The following is a 17914-nucleotide window of genomic DNA, read 5'->3' on the forward strand; positions in this document are numbered from 1 at the left end:
ATAAATCAGAGGAATTTATAGACAACTCACTTCTAAAACCATCAATCATTCCAAAGAAAGTATGTTCAATCCACTGAGTAAATCAGCCTTACACTTGGATTTAAATACATTTTTTGTTCTAATACATACAATTCCTTTCCATTTTTGTGACAACACAGTGACTGTCCTGGTTTTTAAAAGGTGAAAAGATTTGTATTTACTGCAGAAGCCAAACATTCTCCATGTTGATGAAGGTGTCCTTATTCCTAGGTGAACGCCTGCCTTTTAAGAAAAATGCTGTACAGATACTAGCCCTGGTATTTGTAGCTACAGATTCACAGGCCAGACTCTCTTCCCATATGTGTATCATAAAACTACTGGTTGCAGAGGAATTCTTCCCGATTTATATATATACATAGATGAGAAGGAAGAATCAATTTGGACTGACAAATCTTAAACAAATTTTAAAGAACATTAGGTTCAAAATCTGCTGGTCTGACCTTCATGACCACGGATTTCAGGGAATACCACCACCCGTGCCAAGTGTACCACACCACGCCGTTGTCTGTCTTTGCAGTGTAGGGGCCCTTGTAGTACAAACCGTTCAAGTTGGCAGAGTGACACCTGGTGGGAAAGCACAGAAGAACAGACGTGAGCCCTCCTCCCCAAACCTCGCAAGCATTTGTGGTGTCTGTGCGAGACAGAAACTTGGCCGTGTTGGTAACAGCCCGGTTTGACAGCTCCAAAGCATTCTGCGTTTGTGGACTTCAGTGTGCCTGGACAGTAACAGTTTAATCAGGGCACGACTGCCCTTAGCTTCTTCGAAACAAAAGTTCCTTGTGGTCTTTCCACACGTTTTCTGATGTTGCCACCTGAGTAAGGTCAGTACCTGCTGATCTGTTTCAGTGGAGAGTTACTCCAGGCTCCTTCAGGTCATGGGTGGCAGCAGGGCACACACCAAGCAAAACTCCAGGAAAGAAATACTGTGCTGCTTTTTGCTGTTCCAGAGGAACCCCTTGTAAGGTTTGCAGCTATCCCACTGGGTGTTTAGTATGACAAAACCTGGCTATCACTATCAGTTTGCCTGTTCAGCTGTGGACTTGTATTTACAGATTGATTAAACCTGACAGCCAATTAAACACAGGTATAGGAATTTACTGGATCACTGGAAATGGCATTTCATTTATTATGAAGTAAACTTTTTTTGTTTCTTTAACACACTGAAGCAGAAATGCTGTGATACTTTATTAAATATCTTGCTTAAAACAAACTAGCAAAACCCAAAAGACTTGAATAGGTATGAGCACAACCTTCAGACTCATTTGGTTTCTACAAGAAAGAAGGAGGGGATCCTCCCCCTCTGCTCTGCCCTGGTCAGGCCCCACCTGGAGTACTGTATCCAGTTCTGGGCTCCCTGGTATAAAAAAGACAGGGGTGTCCTGGAGAGAGTCCAGGGGAGGGATACAAAGATGACTAAGGGCTTGGAACATCTGTCCTGTGAGGAAAGGCTGAAAGAACTGGGGCTGTTCAGCCTTGAGAAAAGAAGACTGAGAGGGGATCTTATTAATGTTTATAAATATCTGAAGTGTGGGACATGGGGAAATGGCCAGCCCCTTTTCAGTGGTCTGTGGGGACAGGACAAGGGGCAATGGCTGCAAGTTAGAGCATAGGATGTTCTGCACCAATACGTGGGAGAACTTTTACACGGTGAGGGAGCCCTGGGACAGGCTGCCCGGGGGGTGTGGAGTCTCCTTCTCTAGAGATACTCAAGACCTGTCTGGATGCCGACCTGTGCAATATGAGCTGGGGAGCTGCTTTGGCAGGGGGGTTGGACCCGATGATCTCTTGAGGTCCCTTCCAACCCCTGTGATTCTGTGATTCTGTGATCCTTGCATGACCATGTGGAGAGCAAAACAGTTGTTTATCCTGCAGCATGCTGTAAGGAATCATTGTGGTTTATCTGCCAACTCAGTATTTTGTTCTAAGTGCTGTTAATATCTGGCTGTCAAACACCATGCTGGATTTCAAAAGCAGACCTCAGGAAATGGGCAAGCAGAAAACAGTCCAAATGAACCTTATGGGTATTATTACTGGCAAATCTTGGTCTCTTTGGCTTTGCTTACACACACGTTAACAACGGTCTTTGAGGACTGACCTGCAAACTGTGATAAAATCTCATAGGAAAATTCTGCTCTGTGTTAGCCATTGCTGAGGGTTTGTAAGCTCAGTTTCACTAATGGGTTGGTTGAAAGCTTATAAACTGCAGACACCAAAAGGGACTTTGTTCTTGAGAATGACAAACTTGTATCAGCTGACATTATCTCTGTAGCCATACAAATTTTGCACTGAGCAGGCACTCTGCCTACTTCGAATCAAAGCATAGGCTTGATTAGAAGAATTATAATTTCTAAGAGGTATCTAGATCAACTGAATCCTTTCTTTTACTCCCTTTGATGGAAGCAGGCAAAACACGACAACATGTCAACAGCAACAAGAGTCAGTACCAACTCTTAATTAGTGCTGGGAGGCCCTAATAGCAGAAATATACAGTATTGTGTAGCTGAGAGGATGCTGCCGGCAGTAACTGGACAGACTAAAGAAACAACTGGCATGTGGTTACTGGCATGATACTCTGAAGCAGCATTCACAGTTCACAAGTCAATAAACACCTTCAAGTTAGCCTACGTTCTTCCTTTCTTTCTGTTAGGCTAATTTTTAAAGTAAAAACCTCACTGTACTAGTTTCAAAAGCCACAAATTAAATTAAAGTCTTAATTATCTGTTGATATTTTATCTGAATTATATATTAACTGTATGACAGATGTGGAGAGATGGAGCTGGTTACCTGAGGAACTGTTTGAGTTCTGCCTGGACTTAGTGACTGCAGTACTGACTCCAGCCCCACATGGCTGTAGCTATGTTGTCTGCAGGATGATTGATGAGGTGGGGAGCCTGAGTTAGTTTAGATTTGTGGCCTGGCAGATCCACTGTGATCATCCACACATGGTGTAACTAAAACTGGGAGTGCTGGGGAGAGAACCAGCTCACGTCCAACAAGACTCTGTAGACGTTCTTTTTACCAATTATGAAACTATTGACCCTTGCAATGCCTGGATGCAGGAAAGCTTATGACCTGGGTGTAGAACCAGAGTGAACCCAGCTCTATGGATTTATATCTGAGCTGTGTATCTCTTCTAGAGCTTTGCTTACAAAAGAAGGAAGGCAGGATATTTTTCTGCAGAAGTCTGGGATAACAAGTGCTGAGCTGGAACAGGACCAGTGGATTTAAACTGGGATCTGAGTGAATTCCATGTGCCCTTAGTTGTGTCACATCCCTTGGTGCTCATATTATCTGGGTGTTTCTGTATTTCATTAGTCCAGACAGCATCGAGCTGGCTATAAGAAATTCCTTCCTCGCTGGGAGCTCCTATACAAACCAGCCAAGAGCACTAATTCCTTCTATGTTTGCTAATCTGTGCATGACGAATATGTGTTCTGAGTGCTGTCCTTTCTGTCAGCACTGTTTGTTTGGGTAGGATTTAAGGATACTGAAATTTTCTAGTACTTTCAGCATTCAGTTTTATGTTAGGCTTAACATTAAAATGTCAGTAGCAATGCAGTGTAATAATACTACTAGTAACTCATTTTCATTATCCAGAGTAGGCTGTCATTTTAAGCGTGTGAACTACACAGCCATAATAGGAACTGGCCTGCTAGGAGCCAGCTATCTTTAGTAGTTATGTAGCACCAACTACAAGGTATTAATAACTGTCAGGTTCTGCTGTACTGCTACTTTGACAAAGGGGTGACACTTTTTTCTAGACCAGTCCAATATTTTTTAAAAAAATAAATAATTAAAAGACAAAAAATGTATGCAGTTGACTTGCTGATTCACTCTCAATGAAGTCATAATACCACAGTTTTATGTTGCCTGAGGTCTAGATATTCCTTTAAATCCACAAAAGTTGCCTTTCCCTTTTATATCTTAGCTTTTATAAGAACAGCAGTCTACATGTGCTTTTTTTCCCACGTCTCAAACATTCTGCTGACCTACTATCCATGCAACTATATTAAAATGTATTAAAAAATAAATAATTGTGAAACTCTGAGTTTATAGCTAAGGTGATCACAGACTACTTACAGAAACAGAATTTGGAAAAAGAGGAGTTAAAAAACAGAAACAAAGGATGACACAACAGAGAGAAACAATGGAGCTGATCCAACCTGGCAGCTCTTGCCAAGTGAGCTGAGATCAGAGTGAGAGGGTAGTACGCTTCCTTGAGTTGTATTTTAAACCTATTACACAGCTAGATTGCAGTTTCTCTTCATGGCTATATTTACCTAATTAATTAAGGGAAAGAACATAGCTGCCTGTACAGACAGTGCTAAGGTCACCAGTTTTATCCTTTCTTTTTGAATTGGTATTCTGTAAATTAGTAGGATTTGAAAATTCTTTTACTGAACCCTATTAAAAAAAAAAAAATCTTCCTCTCAGTCCAGCCATACTCACTGACAGAAACTGAGTGGACACATTCCCATCTTCATATAGAAGGAGTAACAAGAGTGAGATGCTGTGAACTGAGGTGAAAAAAATGAGGCTTAATAACCTGGCACTAGCTTAACTTGTCAGATATTCTGCAGCACTGCCACATCTGGTCTACTGCAAGGCATGAGCAATGTAAGTGAGGTACAGCAGGGGTACATCTGCAAAATCCACATGACCTATTTGTGTAAAAACTGGTTACCTTAAAGGGACAAAATGATCTTCTTACTGTATGATAACAAAGATGAAGGCGTCCGGCACATACCATTATCACACACCAGCTTGAGCTGTGCACTAGACCCTGTCTTGGTCTTAGAGCACTGAGATCTCTGGTAGGGTCAAGGGCAGACTGCAGATGTAACACAAAATCCCTGTCCCATCTTCTACCATAGGATATTATTGTATGAATACACATGAAACAGAAGAGTTAACAGCCCTGATATAAAATCAAAATACCTGTTAAACCACCAGCCAGCCTTTTCCTCTTCAGCACAGTTCCCTTCATAGTTGTCATTATCCCTGTCTCTAGTACTGAACTTCATTCCTCGATGATCAGCCCACCATTTCACTTCAGGATGAAATCCACCAGTGAGGGAATCACCAGCTGTACCAGAATATTCACCACAGCTCATCTCATAAGAATGCTAATGAAAAATAAAAATCCATTATGTCTTCAACCTTTTGCTTGTCAGAGAGTAAAACCATAAAGAAGGAATTAATCTGTTCCATTTGCTACTATATTTACACTTAGAAATGTCATGCCACTCAAACACTGTGTACTAGATACTGAAGGGATGTAAAGATACTTAGCAGGGGTAAAACTTGCCAATAATCTTATGTATAAATAACATGATAAAAACAATATTAGAGTTACTTTGCAGTGAATATTCACAAATCAGAGTTAAATAACAAAAATAGAAAAACTGCTTTTATCTGTGGCTGTTAAACCAAGTTATTCATTCATCTTGCAGAAAGAGTGAAATTGCTGTATCAGTGTAAACCACTATTATTACATATTTGAAAATTCCAAGCATTTGTAAGAACAAAAACATTATAATAAGGTTCTACACAAACTACAAAAGTTAGGGAACCTCCAGTCATTATTCAACACATTGTTACCTCCTCACTGGCGACTCTGAAACTTGCATACTGTGCAAAACGTCGTTCTCCTTCAAAATCAGCCAGATCGATTCTTAAAGTATAATTCCCTTAAGAAATAACAGCACAAATTATTTTGGTTAAACTAGCCTATCTCTGTACTTTTCAGAACAGATATTATTAGCAGAAGATTTAAATACTATTTTTTAAATTATGCATCTCATCTCAGTCATCACAGCGTATTCTCTGAGGGTTTATCTCCTTTGTGCATATTAAAGCATATCTTGCTATTGTTTGTCTTTATTCACCTGGTTCATCTTAGAAAATTTTAGAATTATTCCAATACAGATTTTCAAGTGTAGAAAAAAAGAAATATTTTTTTTAATGGCCCTATGGTTTTTTATATTTTAGTGAGGTGTTTGAGGTGGTAATGAAAGGAGAGTGAGAATCAAACAATAAGCTTAGACTTAAGAAGATTAGATTTTTGAGCTCTGAAGATAAAAGTTATATTAGGACCACATCCTGGTGGCAATGATTTTTAGATGAATTAGTTGATTAAGGTAATGGGTAAGTTTTGTATATGCAGTATCCTACAGCAAAGCAGAAGTTATCTTAGAATGAGTGATTACTAGAAAGATGGAAATAGCTTTATAAGACTGGCCTAATCAACAGGACAGGCTTAGAGTTACCTTCATGCAATAGGATATGGAGCTATGTAAAGACCTGACTAAATGAAATGGTACAGCATACTACCTGACTGGGTTGCTAACAATGCTGACTGTGAAATGGGTAAAGACAATGATTTTAAGGTACCTTCCTATGTACTGTTCCCCATTTTGCAGGGGGCCCCTGCATACCATTGGCCCCATGAGTTTTGAACCTTTTGTTAGAAAACATACATCACAGAATCACAGAATACATTCCAATGTGTTTTGTTTTGAAACTTGGAAAAGTCTATGCAGACTAACAACAGAACTCAGAATTTATGCTAACAAAAAGGGTAAGAAAAATGGCCTGGAAAGAGCAAAGAAACAAATAATAGAAGACTATTGTTACAATACAAATCTTACCTTGATTAGTCAAATAATGAAGATTTTTATTTCCAAGCCAGTATTCACCATTTGCCAAAACAAAATTTCCAAAGCCTTCTTCATAGTCAGTCCAGACTCTAAGAAGAATATCAAATACTGGTTTATCAATAATGCAAGCTTCCTTGGATCATAGACCACTGAATAATTCAAATTGGAAGGAATCTCAGGACATAATCTAGTCCAATATGCTGCTCAAGGCAGGATCAACCATGAGATGAGACCAGGTTGCTCAGGGCTTGTCCAGTCAGGTCTTGAAAACCTCCAAGGATGAAGGCTGCACATCCTCTTTGGGCAATCTGCTGACTGTTCTCACTGTGAAAAAGTTTTCCCTTATACCCAGTCTGAACCTCTTTTGTTCCAACTTAGGTACTTTGTCTCTCATCCTCCCACAAGACATCACTGCAAAGAGTGAGTTTACCCAGCAAGCTCTCAAACTGCTCTGTTTTCTTAATGACCTCCTTGTAGGTACAAGCAGGCTACTATTAGGTTCTGATGATATCTCTTCTGCAAGATGAACAAGCCTTAGCCTGTTCTCACAGGGCAAGTGCTCCAGTCCTTGACCATCTTGGTACTCCTCTGCTGAACTCTTTGTAGGGTCATTATATATTGAAACATTTATAAACAAATATTTTACATTTTATTATCTTATTTACATCATTGATGATCACAGAAAGGCTGAATCCCACACTACACTGGTCCTCAGAGGTACATGCAAAGTGGTTTAATGTTAACAGATTTTAAGACCAGAAGAAATCACATTAGTTCAGCTCAATCTCTGGTATAGTGATATTTACCTGAAGTGGAAAAAAAAAAAATCCTGGTTAAATCCAGGAGATCTAAGTGAATGTACAGGTTTATCACAAGCATTGTCTCTATTTTCTGTGATTTGATTATGCTGTGAAACTCCTGCAGCTGGATATGTAATTTTGTAAATGCAGGCATTAGCTAGCTGTTTCCAGCTAGCTAAGATGGAGTCTAATAATTTTTTAACTCATACTGGTGCATAGCTTGAAGAATTAATCTATATAGTGAAAGCATATGGAATCTTTTCCCGGTCTACAGTGGTTTTGAAACACTTTCTTGGTGGTTTTGGTTTTATTACAAGTTTAATGGGGACAAAAATATGATCTGTTTCCTTGACAAGAAGCAACAATACTTCAATGCTTCATCCAACAGATGAAAGTATTAAGCTGTAAGCTGCGGACAGGCAGTCATAAGAGAAAGCAGTCTCTGGCAAGGAATAAGTATAGGTGGTGTGGAGTGGTAACAAATTGCTGCAGAATGCTCCTGTAGCTTTTCTGACAATATTTTATAAAATAAGAATAGCAATGCTTTCTTGGCTGGTTTATGGTCTTTCATTCTCTCTGGGGGTCGCTTTGCTTCTCTGTTTTATAAGGGTATTGTAAAGTTAGTTACAGTAATTATAAACACAGGTAAGACACAAATCCACAGAAGGATGAAGATATGTAAAAAGCAAATTGGACAAAGTGGGGGTTCTAAAAACTTTCTTGTTTCTAATATCTGTAAAAGTTTAGGGCTTTTGTATTCAAGTCTCACAGCACCAAAAATTTCACCTCTGGACATTTCACAAAAATGCTTGACTCTTGGCAAAGGCAAGGAGATTAGATGTCTACAAATCAAATTCTCATTCATCTTCTTTTTATTGGAGGCTTCAGTTTCTCTCATACTTGTTTGCTGATGGTATTTTGGTTCAAGCAGATTGCTTACATTTTTACTTTTTTAGACTTTTACTGTTTCCAAAAGACAAGGGAGTCCTTTATTTGTCATTAAGAGTTATTGCTCCAACAATTGTTACCACATTTGACACTGAAATGTCCTCATGTAAGGACAAGCTGTCAGAAAAATACTAGAAGAGATGTCTCCCAGAAGACAGAGCTGGAAGTGGTATCTCATCTGAAGGCTGTCCCACAGAATAACCATTCCTCCCTTTTATCTGAGACAACAACTTATTCATATAATTCTAAAGGTAAGATTTAACCTAGTTCCATCTGGTTTAATGTTTCTCTGCTTTGATTCCAATACTAATGACTAAGTCTTGTACCTACCTGTCAAAATTTTGGCTGCCATCAGAACGCCTCTGAAAAACAGTCCAACCACCTCCTTCAGACATGTCACAGAAAGCAAGGAATTCAGCAGGGCTCTGGATAGGTTTAATCTTATAAAATCCACTTTGCTTATGGCCATCATTGTAGATTTCTGCACAATCTGTTCACAAAACATTCATTGGACAGGATTTTTTTTTGTCATTTACTTACTGGCAAAATCAGAAATCAACTTAATAACAGAAATGATCAAGTCATATGAGTCACGTATGGACCAGGCTAATACAAAGGAAATACCTCAGCAAACACATTTTTATTACTTTTGTGTACTTACCCACATTTGTGTTGCTTTAAAACCTTATTGAGCTGTAAATATTTTGACATTTCTTTAAAAGACCACCATAAAACAGTATTATTTTTTTTCATTTGACTTTAAAATAATTCCTTTGGTGTAAGAGGTGTCCCTTTCAATTTACAATGGTATACTCCACACTGAATTCCTGTTACAATCATATGACTTCTCTACATATAAAACAGACCATAACACCATAACAAATATGTACTTCTGTGCTCTGAAAGTCCACAGGAGAACTGCAAAAACAAGAGTATGGAATCACTTGGGTTAGAAAAGGGAAACAACTGCTGGGCCTGATACTCTTGTTCCTTGTACCAAACAGGTGCAGAAATTCATAGAAGACTACCTCCAAAAAGTGCAATGTATGGGTAAAATGATACCAGTTCAGCTTGATATCATTTACATTCTGGTCTCTGTTGGTGTTAAGGACTAATCAACATTTAGAGCTATGACAAAATTCAGAGATCATGAAAATATGACAGCAATGTAATTGCATAATCTTATCTTTTTTCCTCTAGGAGTTAAGAAATGAAAAGAGTTCTTTCTTTGTATGTAATCTACCATCAAGCAGTCATACAGGAAAGACGTATAATTTTCAAGACTCCTGTTTTTCCTGGCACAGGTAGGGCTGATTAGTTATAAGATTTTCCCTGAGACATTTATGAACATGTTGGGTTAACTTCCAGGCCAGTATGGAACTTTCTGAACTACTATATTTCTTCTCAGGGAAAGTGTCAGTGAAGATTAGACATAGAAAATAAACACTTTATACTGAAAACAAGTAGCTGTGCCAGGACTTGAAAAAATTTAATAGAAAACATGATTAAAATAACAGCTAAGCTGTTCTAGAAAATGTCTGATTGGGTTATAGCAAGTACCTTTTCTTGTCTATTATTTTCTTAGTAAGTTAGCAAAACATGGAAGCATAATTTTAATTTTTAGCAGATGTATATAGTATGGAATTACTCCCTCACTATCTAACCCTAAATTATCCAGCTCTGTTGACATTCAAATGCTACAGTTGTTTGAATGCCAGAATGTGGTATCAGCAGGGAAAAGTGTTCTCAAAGCTATAAGGAAAGTGAAAAAATAATGGGGAAAAAATAATCAGAAACCAGAACAACTTAGATGTGTTATTTAGAATCACATTTTAAGAAAATAAACTGAGGCATATGCTAAGAAAGGACAAATACTTTCCAGCTAAATGTGGCTTTAATAATCTTTTCCAGTAACAAATGAATCAGCCATAACAATAATTAAAAACAAAGTATTCCAGGATGCTGAATACATACATACACAGCTGGAGTGAGATTTACAACTGCTCTTAATTTCATTTTAATGGTGCTTTACTGTATTTGATGCCTTGATATATGTTGTGATTTCTTCCAGCAGCATAAACACTACAAGAATATTCAAACAAGGCTATTTAAAAATATAGAAATTTAGACTGGACAACTATAAATGAACACTATCCAAAAATCACACTCACAAATTTTATTTTCAATCTAACTATTGTTTTGCATAGTGGTTTATTATTTTAAGAGTTTGGGCCTAACTCCAGCTGTTACAGGCTAAGACATCTAGCCTTCTACCACTGCAGAGGGACTAGATCACCAGAATGCTGGTGAGTTTACAAAAACAATTTAAAAGCAGTATTTTAGAAGCTGTGATGTCCTGAACTGAACCTAACTTAGTCAAAATGGTGCAAGATAGAGAATATTATTAAAGTGAGACATAGATGTCATCATGCCAGGCTTATGAATGTAAATATGGATGTCTCAGGAACTTTACAGATTGGAACAGAGTTGGTTTTGTGCTTATAACCCATGTGACCCCATGAATGTGTGAATGTGAACTGACCCTGGGGGTTGGAACTGTTTGAGATTAATCAAAGAAGGGTGTTTAGAAATCTGTAACTCTTTATTAACAGTTTGTAAATGTCTATTATTGGCTTTTATCTGTTGTATTACTGTATTTATAGTTCACTGATTTTTTTTAATTATGTGCTATTCATAAATCAATAAACTGTTTCAATCCTGATTTGATTTACACTGACATTAACAGCTCTTCCCTGCAGCACCAGGCCTAGGTAAAAGCTGAACACTGTGTTTTAAACAAACAGTTGTCTATGAGCTTTTAAAACAATAAGTCAATGGGCCCAATTGTGCTAAAGCTTCTGGTTATCATCACAATGAATGGAAATGAAAAGAATAGCTTCATTTCTAACCTGAATACTGTCTTTTTCCTCCCAAGTCAATGACACTGTTTTCATCTCCTCTGTCACTGTACTGAATCTCTTTCTTCTCTAAAAGCTGTACAATTTTTAACTGCTGCTGTTTCACACGGTGTTCTAGAAGTCTCACCTGGCCCTGAAGCCGTAACTGCTCTTGAAAGCAGTTCTGTAGATCCTAGAGAGGAAAACACACATTATTGTAAAATCTAGAAAACTGTATCTTGTTTAACATGTGACACACACACAAAAAACCCCAAAACCACAAACAAAATTTAATTTGACTACAACATTTTGGTTACAATTTCCTGCAGATACAATGTTGACTTCCACCTCAATTGCTACCTCTTATTTAAAATTCTTTTGTATAATACAGAATGCTCAAATATATACCTGCTATGCAAAGAAACCTTCTCTTTAGTGGCTGTAACTTCCAACTCTCACTGTGAACATGCAGACGACTTTAGGGAGATACACTGTGGTACAGACCCTATCACAAAGATTGCTTATTCTGTCACCTGCCAGGTACATAGAGTTACTACTCCATGAGGCCTGCTTCACATTGTGATGGTTCTAAAAACTCCAGTTTTGAAGAAATACAGTCCTCACTGATATGTTTTCAACTTCACTGTGCATTTTTCAAATACTTCACACACTTCTGATAAGAATCTTAACATTGCCAACGTAAATACTGTAAAGTTTCAAGCTCATTTTTGGCATGCTAAAATAAATAGTCCCTAAGAAGCTGTGAGTGTGCATGAAAAATATTTTTTTTTAAAATTGGGTTTTTTTATTGTGCTATGACTTACACATGTAATTTTACCATGCAGAGTAGGTGAGAAATGTGGTGATTCTGCTATGGCAATACCTAGCACCTGGTGCAGATACTGATATATGACAAGAGAGCTGGAGTAACTGTTCCAAATTCCGACATGCTGAACATACACAGAGCAATAAATAATTGCTTTTGATTAATGACTGTGGTAAAATAGCCAAAGTGAACAGAACCCAATCTAAGCAGCTTAAATTAAAATAGCCTGTGCAGTTTCAGATAGGTATTCAAGAAGTTTGATTTCAACATGGTGGAACAAGCCTGAGGGATTTCATGATGCATTTTACAAATGTGACATGAGGTTCTGCATCAGAAACGTTGTGCCTGCAATTTTGTATGAGCAGAGTTTAGTAGCTATGGTGGTTCGACCAGAGTGCCACTAGCACTGTAAAAGGAAAATCACAGGGCAACCTTTTGGAAATCTGATATGCATGATCAGATACGCTGTCGTTCTAAATTGGTGCAACCTTATTCATAGGTTGGCAACAGTATTTACAGGAGCTGAGGCTACAGACCTCTAACATTTGCCATCCCTATGGAAGAGACGACATCTTAGAACATTGCCCTATCACACTGAACTACAGAGAGATCTGAAGCAGCACACTGATGTGTACCTCCACTGGCATCTGTATACTTTCATCTCTAGTGGCTCAGGTTTCCCCTGTTTTTCATGAACACTCACACCAAAATGTTTCTTGTCATTTTCTTGCTGCAGTGATTTTTTTTTCCTCCTATCTGAAAAGCTGATACTATTCTGTGAGTTTCTATGTAGCACAAACAAGGTTTTGGTTAGATTTCATAGAATCATAGAATGTGTAAGGTTGGAAGGGACCTTTAGAGGTCATCTAGTCCAACCCCCCCCCGCAGTGAGCAGGGACATCTTCAGTAGATCAGGTTACTCAGAGCCCCAACCAGCCTGACCTTGAATGTCTCCAGGGATGGGGCCTCCACCACCTCTCTGGGCACCCTGGGTCAGTGATCCACCACCCTCATATTGAAGAACTTTTTCCTATTATCCAACCTAAATCCACCCTTTTCTAGTTTAAAACCATTACCCTTCATCCTACCACAGTTCCTTACAATACCATTCACTACAACTCCAAGAATAAACTTTTTGAATTAAATTATCAGTATTAATTACAATGTGCATTTTGTGACTGTACTATATGCATATTTTTTCATAATTAATTTCTGTTACTAGCTAAAAAGCAGAGAAACTTCTGCTACTGTCAAGGAACTTCCATTTAAACCATGTCATGACTATAACCTGGCATTTCTGACAAAAATAAGTGCTGCAGATGTCCAGGTCCCTTTGCTTTTTCACTAGAGTGGATACAATTCACTTCCAACAAACAGACAAATGAACTAGAGTTATTTCAAGAGAGTATTTAAAGATAGAAGAATGCATGTCCATGAGTTCAGTAGATTTTTCTTAGCCATGATGGTCCACTTTCCTGCAAAATTAGTCACGTTGAAAGATTTTATGATCAGGCATGCTAATTTTGCAGAACAATCCTGAATATAGGGCTTCTGCTTTGAGTATTCCTGAAGTGTATCACATGCTTCCTTTAATTCATACTTAACAGCAATCTAATACACATGGTCGAAGAAAAGAATGAGGAATATACAGGTGGCAGGACTAGGCAGTTTGTCAATGAGCTGTTCGAGAGGAAAAGGTTCGACTGCCTCCCTGGGTTTAGGCTGCCCACGTCAGGCTACTTGGACAGCAGATGTGTCTGCAGACACTGCTTGCTACTAGGTTCTGAGAAGCCATAAAGATGCTTGACCACAAGGAGGAGCTGTAAAGCGACAGGCCTGTTTATCAAACACCAGCATAAACAAAGCAGCCAATGACCTAATATCCCTTAGAGTCCTAACTTATTTAAGATTACTCCCTTGAAAAGCATTTCCTGTTGTTGGAAGCTATATGAGATCCCTAGCATACTCTCCTTTTCCTCTGGCAGGAAACGAGACAAGAAAATACTTGAAATATATGTACATTCACAGACAAACTTGCTACAGTGGTTTGGAGGGGTGTTATATGACCATAAGCACTGGTTAATGTGTGACATGCTGCAGAGTAAAAGGAAAAGATGCACTATTTTGCACTCTTTCCAGGGCAGTTGTCTCAACAGGTATCTGCAGCTTCATGTAAACCCTTCACAAAAGCTGAGTTGAATTGGGAAGTCCAGAAGAGGCTTCATATACAGGTCTCTCAAAATACTCAGCCTAGTCCTGAGTGCATCCAGATAATTATGGAGAACTGGAGAGCTGCACACGTGGGTTGAGAAAAAGTGAATAAATAATTAAAAATAGTATTTCCAGGCTCACCCTGATGAGCTAATGCTAACTACAGAAGCAAGACCAAATATTAATCCTAATCATATTGTTAAGGGTGATAAGGGAGCCACCATGCCACACTTGGCAGTTTTACTGCCGTGTTTGTTTATTGAGCAGGTCAGCCTCTGTCAGTCTTAACTTGGTACTCGCAACAGTGGAGAACATGGTAAAAGACCTTAGGAAAGACCTGGGTGATGCTGGAAATGGTGGCTGCTGTCACCAGACCCCTGCACTTGCATGGGCAAGCCTTTGGGTGGGTAGTCTCTAACACATGGCAATGTCTGAGCCACAAAGAGCTCAGGCTTTCAGTTCTGGAGAGAGCACGAGTCTGCACACTTGAGGCGAGGCTGCTACAGGCAGCCAAGTGTGTTTGTTTCAGGTGTAGTGAAAATGCATCACTTCATCTATTCATGCTGCTAAAAGCCATTCTCCTACTGTGATTAAATTATGTATTAAAAGTACAGAACATCTCAAAAATATTATCATACCTTAGAAAAACTTGGTATCTAAATTCAGGATGACACTACTTCATATACCACCACCAAAGGTCCTGTCCATTGAATCAAATTAATCCCAAATCTACAACAGGCTATGTCTATAAATATTACTGCCTTTGCATTTTAATGAATATTTTCTTTTTGCTTACTTAAAAATTGTGAATTAATTCATGAAAATGAAAATCTAACACTGAACTTACTTATTCTCATCTGCTTTACACTTATTATGGGATGAACTGTTAATGTATCTACACTACATATAGAAATTTCCTGACAAAAAGGTTTTAAGCTCACAGTACTGGTAAAGAGAGTGATAATCAATAAACGAGCAGCCATACTGAATAACTACACCCTAAGAAAGAAATGGCAGAGCAAGGAGTTCTGAAAGTAGCCTGCGTAGGGGAAGTACTGGTATCTGATACTTTGCTTTCTCTCCCTGACTGCTGGCTCCTCACTGATGTTTCTTTCTGCCAACTGCAGACAAATCCCATTACATTTTGCTGCTGAACAGCAAAAACAATTCTCATATTTGGAATTCCACACCCATTTTTCCATGGGACAATCACATGTTGGCTGTGCAACTTCAAGGTGGATCAATGTGGCTTTTAGATCTGCAGGTTACCAGACTGTTCTTTTAATGCACTACTACACTTTTTCACAGGATGACTCTTTAAAAATCATTAAATGAGCGCACAGCTAGTGTGATATAGAAGGAAAATGTAACCTAGGGTTGTAAGAGTCAGCACTTGCAACATATTGCTATTCCTTTTGTTAGATAGGGACCAAAGTTAAACTATTATGATGTTGAAATACTAAAAAAAAAAATTAAAAAAAATAATAATATGAACTTGATGTTTATTGTCTCCAGTGGACAGTAGTGCCCACTGATTGAAACCAGACTGAACATAACCGATTCTGTCTGTTTCAGTGAAGCAACTGTTTGCACTAGACATTGAGAAGCAATTATCTAACAACTGCTGACAGCTCTGCTCATGGACATGTGGTCCCATATTTAACCAGCTGCTGCAATTAATGTGCATTTAAAACTTCTATTTCTTTATTGTGTGAATTATTTAGCAGCTAGTGACCTGCTATTAAAATCAATGCTGTAAATTAGACTCAGAACACGTTATGAAAATTATAAAACCAGAAAATTTTTACTTGAGGTGTTGCTCCCTTTTAGAAATCAAATGAGTTCCTAAAACACTCTATTGTGATAAGTGTTTTAATAAGATTAAAATGTGAAAACCTATAGATAAATTTCAGAATGTTCCAGGTTTTTAGTCGCAGAGTCAGATAGTCCATAAAATTCAAATGAAAAATCAAAAGAATGCAAAGACATTTCACTGTAATGCCTTCTTCTCAGTAGGCTTCTATAAAAACTAGTACAGTTTTTCCCCACCAAACAGAAGTCATTACAGAGTCGTGTGCTTCCTATTCTGCCCCTACAGTGCTACTTCTGTGAACAAAAGACTTCCATAAGATAACATAAGCCACAATGATGCTCACCTAGCTTTAAATTCAGAAACCGCTACCACTGGGGCAATTATGAATCAACAGCTCAACCCTCAGGTCCCTGCTAGTTAGGACCTGAAACTAGGAAGGACAGCCAAGGCAGGTGGTACAGGACTGGTGAGGTTAGAAGTATTTTAGGCAGTGGAGTAAATACGTGTGTGTGTGCACATGCACACAGAGTTTTTGTTAGAAAGCACAGTACATAGCAGAAGGTTTGAGGAGCGAGAAGTAAATGGAGCTTTGATCATTTTATCTGAGCGTGAATTGTAAGACAGTAACATGGGAGCAAGTAAGAATATGAAGCTGTGGATCTGAGTTGTGAAAAAATTTGTATGGCAAGTGGATAAGGTAGAAAAGGATAGAGACATTCTTCATCTCAAGTGTCAGTGACCAAAATATTGCAGCCACCACTTTAGGAGTTCCTAGGTTTTGCCTTTTTGTAACTATGCTGCTCACAACTCAAGGTGTTACTCTGAGTTAATATTAGCCCTACTACTCTCTTGTGTGCCTTCAGTACAATGTGCCTGTTAATGCGTTGTATGATACCTTCTTTAGCAAAGATATCCTGTCGCCTCCTATTTTATGTGAGACCCAGTAACAAACTGACTGGATTACTTTCTTCAGTACTACTGCCCCGTCATTGGTCTCCCACTGTATATTAATGCATTCTTTTTTCCTCTTTCCTTACCCGAAATTTGTCCCCACTGAACATCATGTCACATTATTTCCCTAGTCTTTCAGTTTTGTTGTGAATTCTAACCTCGTCCATCAAAGGACCTGCCACCTCGTGTAGCTGAGCTACATTGTGAGCATAAGGTGTGACATACTTACAAGAAACTTTATAAGCAAATTTAATTACTAGAACTTACGGAGCTGCTAGTGGCATCCATCAAGATAGCTGCAAGGACAAAACCAATCCTTATCAAAACCTTCATTCTTTGGAAGCTGTGAAGTAGAGGAACAAACAAAATACTAGTTAACTTAAACATTAAAAATAAATATTTACACCTGACAAATTTTATTCTAACCTCTTTAACCTATAATTATTTTCTTGCATGTTGTAAATATAGTGTATAGTTAGGCTTCATTATAAATGACTAAAATAGTCTGATCAAGTACAACTCCAAACCCCAGTAAAAACAGAAGGTATCACTTCTAGGCCACTTCGTACCAGAGCTCTCCATGAATTTCAGGACAGCTCTGTGAAACAAGACAATAGCAATTGAAAATGATCTACAAAGCAGGACAGTATTCCTTGTTGCCCCTTCAAAGTTGGAAGAAAGCTCTCTCATATTCAAGTAAGCAAAATCTGAATTAGGCTAGTTGTCCTTGAAGAAGATTTGTGCAACTTCCATGTGCCAGGAGAAGATGG

The 17914-nt window shown here is 38.4% G+C and overlaps 1 protein-coding gene across 1 annotated transcript; it reads right to left on the reverse strand.

Moving 5' to 3' along the window:
- Positions 1–428: 428 nt before the first annotated feature.
- FGL1 (fibrinogen like 1) lies at positions 429–17477 on the reverse strand (the record flags this gene model as incomplete). Its single annotated transcript, XM_084266789.1, has 7 exons — positions 429–603; positions 4978–5165; positions 5641–5729; positions 6690–6787; positions 8777–8936; positions 11356–11536; positions 17412–17477. The coding sequence occupies 7 exons, from the start codon at positions 17475–17477 to the stop codon at positions 444–446; spliced, it is 942 nt and encodes a 313-aa protein (XP_084122915.1). The 3' UTR covers positions 429–443.
- Positions 17478–17914: the final 437 nt, after the last annotated feature.

Source organism: Gallinula chloropus (genome assembly GCF_964237585.1).
Source record: "Gallinula chloropus genome assembly, chromosome: 7".
Taxonomy (NCBI): Eukaryota; Metazoa; Chordata; class Aves; order Gruiformes; family Rallidae; genus Gallinula; species Gallinula chloropus.